Below are 7233 nucleotides of genomic sequence, written 5' to 3'. Positions count from 1 at the left end.
GAGCCTCCCCCCCCTCCCTCGGTTTCTCCATCTTTGTATCTGCCCGGGATCGGCTCTCTCCGGGTTTTCATCTGACTTCATACTCACTCTCCCTGTTTCCCTCAAGCCTTCTTAGTTGTGGTCCATCCCCCAGCCGGGGTGGGGGAGACCCGTCTCCCTTCTTTCCCTGGGGCCGGGATCCCCGCCTCCCAGAAAGGACACTTGAAACGCACAATAACTTATTTATTTTCCAGGCCAGAGGAAGGCTGGGAGACGCAGTTCTGTACCCTAGACCCCGGGAGAGGGTCAAGAAGCGGCCCCGATGAAGGCCCAGGGCTTGGAGGGGCAGCGAGCGTCTCCCTCCGGCTTCCCTCCAGCAGCGACTCTGGGCCCTCGCGGTGCAGGGCAGGGGCTGAAGCTCCTGGGCTCAGGGCGTCTGCACGACCACCGGGTACAGTAGGGCCAGGTGCTCAGCGCCCTGCACGGGCAGCGGCCGGGAGCTGTAATGCAGGACCAGCTCCGGGACGCTGGCGAAGGGGCCGCTGTGCTGACCCAGCACGAACTGGTTCTCTCGGGTCCGTGCGAACTTCAGGTGCAGGAAGCCCTGGCTGCCCCTGGGGGACAGGCATCGCAGAGCGCCTTGATCACCCCAGACCTGCTCAGGCCCTGCGAGCCTAAAGGCAGGCTGGAACACAGGCTGCGCTTTTTCTCCAAACCTTCTGAGCCCGTGCCCTACCCTTCCGGGGCTCCCTACCGCTTAACCTTCAGTCGGGGGTCCCTCTCCTTTCTAAACTGTCTGCCCAATGGAATGACCTTGAACCTCAGAATCATTGTATCCTTAGCATGAAGGAAGCGCTCGTGGCAGGGGCAGGATTGAAACCTATTCTCCAAGCTCTCTTCAACCTTGTTCTTTTAGGGATCTCACGCTCGGATGCCCAGCAGAGTTTGGGGGCTTGTTATAATCCGACACACTTAGAATCTTAGAGACGCACGTAGAGTCGGGATCTCCAACTGAAATGCCCATAAGGGCCACTGGGAGAGTCTGGCCCCGATGAACACAAACGGATACAATTCAACTTTTGGACTGGAGGAGTTGGAAGGAAAGGTCTGGGGGCGCCCGGGTGGCCCAGGCGGTTGAGCTGCGAGTCGATTTCGGCTCAGGTCGTGATCTCACAGCTCGTGAGCTCGAGCCCCTCGTTGGAGCCTGCTTGGGATTCTCTCATTTTTCTCTCTCTGCCCCTCCCCCGCTTGCTCTCTCTCTCTCTTTCTCTCTCTCAAAATAAATAAACTTAAAAAAAATAAAGGAAACATCTCACCCGCATCCTAGATTTACTGGAGACCACGCCCTCTGGCCCTACAAGGCCCGCCCCACTGGTCCCATAAATCCCCTCCACTTTCCTGACTCCCGCCCTCCCCCACCCCCCACAGCCCCGAAAGCCCCGCCCACTGGCTGCTGGCGCCAGGCTTGGCTGCCACCGAATTAACCCGAAAGCCAGAGGCGGGCAGTTCTGCGACCCTCGGTCCCTCCAGGGGGGCTGGGGTCTCACCTGAGGGACAGGGAGCAGTCTTGGGGACTGGTCTCGCTGAGCCGCACGAGGTAGCTGCCTTCCTTGCAGAGCGACAGGAGGCTCTCGGCATCGGCCCGGCTCAGTGGGCCGTGGAACCACCTAGGGGGTGGGGACAGATGTCTCCTCAAGGGTCATCCCCCTTCAAACGCACCCTGGGGCCTGGTGCAGGCACAGCCGATTCAGGGACTTGTGACCTCCAGGCAAACAAGTGACAAAAATTCCCCCCGGGGTTTCTCAGGGGGGGCCTGGTTTCCAGGCAGCTGAGCCCAGGTCCACGGGGAGCCGCTCCCCCCAGTTCAACAGATACACCTGACCTTGATCTCTACAGCCTCCCCAGGAGGTCCCCAGTGTCCTGTGTCCCCTTCCCTAATCCCTCAAACTGAACCACTTGCGTGGGGCTTTCACGAGACTTGCCACATCCCGTATCCCCACCCACCTGTAGCAACCTTTCCCGAATATTTCCCTGCAATGTGCTCAGGGAGAGGTTAGCGGTTGCGAGCCGGGGGCTCAAAGGCAGACGAGCGCCCAACAGACTCGGCGGTTGTTTGCATAGAAAGACCCTTCTCCCCCGGTGCCCCCTTCTTCACCAGTCAGTTCTGTGTCACGGTTTGGGAACAACCGTGACAAACACGCAGGCTGGTGCCCTCAGGGCTGGACTCGGCGGGCTGTCAGGGACTTCCCGGAGGAACCGCTAGGCTGCAGAGGCACAGAAAGGACCCGGACTCCCCCAGCTCGCGCACCTAGAGGTTAAGCGACTTGCCCAAAGCTGCACAGCCAAGAGACGCAGGGCAGAGACGTGAACCCAGAATCTGATGCCAGGGGGAATGGCCTAGCTAGGTGTCTGTCACGGGGGCAGGCTCCGGTCCCCAGCGAAGACGGGCAGAGGAAAGAACTGAAGTGAACGAATGAGTCCCAGGAATCTGCAGCTGGTACGGGATGGGGAGGGTCCTCCAACTGGAGCTTTCCCACTCACGGCTGTTTCTCCAGGGGCAGGGCTGGGTCCACGCGCTCTGCGGGCTGGGGGCTTCTGGGTGCGGGTTTCCGGAGCTCTTTGGCCGAGCCTGGGGTCCTTTCCCACTCCGGGCCGTCAAACTGCACTGGAGGGGGGAGGGGGAGGGTTAGAGAGGAAACGGTTAAGTCCAACCCCCACCCGGGAGGGGCGGGACCGGGGCAAGCCAATGCACTCTCAGTAGGGAGGCGGTGCCAGCTTGGGCAACCTATCAGAGTCCCCAGTAGGTGGGGCCGGGCTTAAGGGCTGGGGCAGGATTGGCGCAGGAGCAACCAATCGGCCTTCAGAAGAAAGGGGTGTGGTCACTCAGGTGTGCTGGCTTGCAGGGGCGGGGCAGCTCCACAAGGGACCAATCCGAGAGCAAGGGGCGGGGCTAGAGGGGAGGGGTGGTCATTCTGTAGATTCTGGCCAAGTCCTGGAGCCTAGAGCCCCGCCCCCACCCAGACATGGACAGGTAGAGTGAGGCACTGAGCCCCAGCGTCCCTCAGGTCACACAACTTCTGGGGCCAAGCTGGGTTTGCACAACTCTCTCTGGCCCACGTTATTTTATTTCTTAAAGCTGACCGTACGGTTACCCTCTTTACAGAAGAGGAAACTGAGGTCAGAGACTTGGCCATGCTTCCCCCACTCAGGACCTGACCCCAAGCCCACCTAATGACAGTTACTAAGAAATGCTACCCTCTCCCCCAACAGCACTTTCTACCACTCACTTCGCACGCGCCCTGTTCTGTAGGTGCCAGAATGACCCCCGTTTGAGGGGTAAGGCAACTGAGACTGAAAGATAAAGTCTCAAGCGAGTGACATAAACCCAGGCCTAGCCTATCCCTGCACAACACTGAGGATAAAGAGTCGGTTCCATCGCCCTCTAACGATGTTTCTGCTCCCAAAGAAGATACAAGTTCTCCTAGGAAGAGAAATGTATGGTTATCAGTCCTGCACACTTCAGTGAGAATGAGTAAACTATCACGGCGGCAGGCGACTGGGGTCTATTTTGTACGTTGAAGCAGGGGGAAAAGACCAGATCAAGAAATGGAAGGGTAAGGACATTCAGGGCCCGTGGAAGGTCAAGGCCTGGGTCGGAGGGGCACCTGCAAACGCCTTGGAGATGTGGTCTTTCTTCCACTCCCAGGGCTGGTCATACTCATCCGCTGGCCGCTCATCCTCCTGAGGCAGCCGGCTCTGGCGAGGTCTCCTTCCAGAAGGGGGCCCATCTCCTGCCTCTCGGTCCTGCTCCTCATAGGGGGTGTCATACAGCTGCACCCCCTTGCACGGCAGTTCTGGGAGGCCGAGAACACTGGTCAGTGCCCGCACCCACCAGGGACCCTGCCACCTGTCCCCAAACTCTCACCCCCCCCCCCCCGCCCACTCACCGCTCACGGCCCTCTGGGCATCGTAGGGCTCCATGTAGCCATCATCTGAAGGTGGCGGATGAGGCTGGGCATCGAAGGGGTCTGAGTACTCGGTGTCGAGTTCCGACTGGAGAGAGAAGTAAGGAAGTGGCCCGAGGGGAGTGGGGAGACTGAGCCCAGCGGCGGACACCCCCTCTGGAGGGATGGCGCCCCTCTCTGAATCATCTAACCCTTCCGCTCCACGCGGCTCATTTTCGCCGGGGTTGGGAGTCCTCTCCACCTACCCACCAGGATTTGTGCACAGACGCCAGCTTCTCCTCCTCTCTGCCTCCCTGCAGTTCTGACTCTGACACACAGCCCTGCCTCCCTCCTTCAATAATTGTTAATGCTTGTCAGATGAGGAAAGCAAGGCACAGAGAGGGTAAGTGACTTGCTAAGGGTCACACAGCAGGCGAGTAGGAAGCAGGGTCGTCTGCTTCCCGGAATCCCCGCCCCCTCCTTCCTCTCTCTGTGCTCTTAAACCACTGGGCTCTTCACACAGTCTCTGGCAACCCTCCTCAAATCCTTCTCGGTCTCCACGGAGGGTTTGGGCCGGCTCCCTCATCCTCTAGGGAAAATACTGAAAAAAGCATGGGCATTGGAGGCAGGTCTGGGTCAAGTTCTACTGAGCTAGGGCCCTGCAACCTTGGGCCAGATGCTTCTGTGAGCCTCAGTGTCTACTTCTGTGAAATGGGAAAATAGCGGAGGAGGGGCACTTATAGTGGTGAGGATGTCCCAGGGCTCGGCAGGGCGGTGCGGCGGTGACCCCCTCGGATCTGTTTGGGGAGCTGGGGGGGAGAGGACGAGAGGTGTGAGCAGGGGACAGGAGGACAGGGGGACAAAGCGGGGCCAGAGAGGCAGTGGGACCACCAGCGCCGTGCACCGGGAAGGCACAGATATCAAACTCCATTCAGCAGGTGGAGGACTGAGGAGGGCCTGGCTGGGGCCCTGGCCTCCCCATGAAACAAGCTTCCCCAAATCCAGGCAGCCCAGCCTGGCCCTCCCGGCCCCGCGGTCTCCTGGGGCCACCCCACCTCTGGGACTCAGCCACGCACCTCTTCCCCGGGGCTGCCCAGCAAGACCTTGGCTCTGGCCATGTCTGCAGCTTCCACCTTGATGAGCCGGTGCTTGGGAGAGTCGTACTTGGCGTCTCCGAGGCCCTTGGAGTCCCCGGCGCCGGCGGGGTCCGACTCCAGGCGGCTCTCCGAGTCCTCATAGGGGTCCTCGAAGTCCAGATTCTTCTGTTCCCGGTAGGCCCTCAGGATGTCGCTCTCCGTGTAGTCGGGGGTGGGCGGCTGCGGAGGGGGCCTCCGACCGCCAAAGCTCAGGTAGTCGCGTAGCCACTTGGCCATTTGTGCGTGTGTCACGCCAAACCTGGCCACGGTCAGAGGGGGACCCACATGCCCCCTTTCTCCGAAGAGTTCCCGGGGAGGATGGGGGAGGAGACGGGTGGGGGGGAGGAGGAGGAAGAGGAGGAAGGAGAGCAAAAGTCCACCTTAGCCCGGCTCCGCAAGGACGGCGCGGAAAGGGGGCGCCCCGCAGGGCCCTGAACGCCGAGCGCCGGGTGGCCGGGCCAGGGCGAGGGGCATCCGCGGAAGCGCGCGGAGTTTCCGCGGGAAGCGCGGTTCCCGTGCGCCGCTCGGCCGCCCGCCGCCTCCGGGAAGCTCCGGGATTCCCTTCTGGGGTCTGGGGTCGGGGCCAGCGCCGCCCGCGGGCGCCCCCAGCCCCGGCTCAGCCCGGACGCCTGGGTGCTCAGCGCAGCGGGCGGGCTCCCCCGGGGCGCGGGCGCCGCGCGCAAAGTTGGGCCACGGGGACGGTGACCTCCGCGCGGCGCATCCTTTGTTGCGCTCGTCTCCGCTCCGGGGGGAGCCCGGGTCCCGCGGCCCCCGGCCCGGCCGCCTCGATCCCACCCCAGCCGCCGGCACAAAGGGAAATAAAACCTCCTCCAATCCCCCTTCACGCTTTCGGAGAGACTTTACCCGCCGCGGCCGGGAGGTGGGACTTTGGGGAGGGGGCGCGCGGGCGGACGCCCCAGCCCCTGCCGGCCCCCAGCCGCGTCCCGGGCAGCGACGTCAAGGCTTCCCCGCCTCCCCCTCCGCGGCTTCCCCCGCCCCCTCCGCTCCCCCTGCGCCCCCCTCCGAGGTGACTGAGACCTTCAGCTGTTCTGGGAGGGGAGGGGAGCCGCTGCCCGCGCTGGGAGGGGGGGTGCGGGGCGGGAGTCGCGGGGCCGAGGCCGCGGCAGCTGGACACTGACCCGGAGGACCGCGGCTGGCAGGAGCGAGCGTGGAGCGCGGGAGGTGGGAACAGACGGGACTGACCTTGCTCACGAGAGCGAGAGGTGCAGAGGCGGGGGACGGGGCGGGGAGCGGGGGGGCGCGGAGAGGAGGCGAGGTGGAAATTGGCCGGGAGACGGGGGTCTGGATTTGGCCGCGAGAAGGGGTGAAACTGACCGGCAGAGGGGGTGAGAGCCACCACCGTTGAGGGTTGAAATTGAGCCAGCCTCTGGCGGCGCAACTGACCAGCAGACTGTTCCAGAGGTCACTGACTGAAATTGATATTGATGCCGCGGAAGCAGGCGAGGGGCGACGGGAAGGGACGGGGGCCTGGCGTCCCCTTCCCAAGAGGACGCTTCTCTGCACCCCCCACCCCAGGGGACCAATCGCAGCCTGGGGGAAGGGGGCTGGGGCAGCTGGCCGTGGGAAGGGAGATGCTATCTGTGCCTGGCGCGTGTCCTCAGCATCTGTCCCTTTGTGGCTTCTGGGGGTGGAGGCAGGGAGGGGGACGGAGACGAGAGGGGTCTCGCCTGGCCTGGCTGCCTGTTGGCAGCTGCTGGCTGTCGGGGGCCAGGAGGGGGGGTGCGGGGCGGGGAGGGGGGGTTGGTGAGGACGCTAAGAGGTCTGGGGCAAGGGGAGCAGAGAGGTGTGCTGCTGGCCAATTCCAGAGCAAACAGGCCTTTTCTTTCCTCACAAGGGGGCTTGCTCAGCTCCCGCTAATGCTGAAGGAAGAGAGGGGTGATCGGGAAGAATGGGACTCCAGGTTCCCTTCTCCCAGTGCCCCCCTCCCCCAGGGCGGGCAGGTGCCTGTGGCTGGGAGGGGGGTGGGGAGGATCAGAGAGAAGTCCGGAGCTGACAGTTGAAAATGCCCCTGGAGAACGACAGTGGGTCGAGCAAGGTCTATGCTGTCTGTGCCTTGCTTTCCTGGTTTGAAAAGTGGGGCTTCTAACAGGAAGCCCCCCAGGGAGCTCAAGGAAGGCTTGCGGGAAAGGAGTGAGTTATTTTTTTCCCCCATG

The 7233-nt window shown here is 62.8% G+C and overlaps 1 protein-coding gene across 1 annotated transcript; it reads right to left on the bottom strand.

Moving 5' to 3' along the window:
• Positions 1 to 205: 205 nt before the first annotated feature.
• Positions 206 to 6726, bottom strand: SHD (Src homology 2 domain containing transforming protein D). The gene is made up of 7 exons (XM_060629887.3): positions 6395 to 6726; positions 5000 to 5351; positions 3927 to 4032; positions 3645 to 3833; positions 2521 to 2644; positions 1527 to 1646; positions 206 to 593 (listed from the first exon to the last, which is right to left on the bottom strand). Exons 2-7 carry the CDS (start codon positions 5294 to 5296, stop codon positions 407 to 409), a joined length of 1023 nt encoding a protein of 340 aa, XP_060485870.1. The 5' UTR covers positions 5297 to 5351; positions 6395 to 6726; the 3' UTR covers positions 206 to 406.
• Positions 6727 to 7233: the final 507 nt, after the last annotated feature.

The sequence above is a fragment of the Panthera onca genome, chromosome A2 (assembly GCF_046562875.1).
Source record: "Panthera onca isolate mPanOnc1 chromosome A2, mPanOnc1 haplotype 2, whole genome shotgun sequence".
Taxonomy (NCBI): Eukaryota; Metazoa; Chordata; class Mammalia; order Carnivora; family Felidae; genus Panthera; species Panthera onca.
Note: the sequence above shows the minus strand (reverse complement) of the source record. Positions and strands in the feature narration are given on the sequence as shown.

Excerpts from the sequence above, each read along its gene's own strand:
- SHD (XM_060629887.3), bottom strand. The coding sequence starts at position 5,296 with ATGGCCAAGTGGCTACGCGACTACCTGAGCTTTGGCGGTCGGAGGCCC. Across the intron at positions 3,834-3,926 it reads TGCCCAGAGGGCCGTGAGCG|AACTGCCGTGCAAGGGGGTG; the intron begins GTGAGTGGGCGG and ends TCGGCCTCCCAG. Across the intron at positions 2,645-3,644 it reads CATCTCCAAGGCGTTTGCAG|TGCAGTTTGACGGCCCGGAG; the intron begins GTGCCCCTCCGA and ends TCCCCCCTCCAG.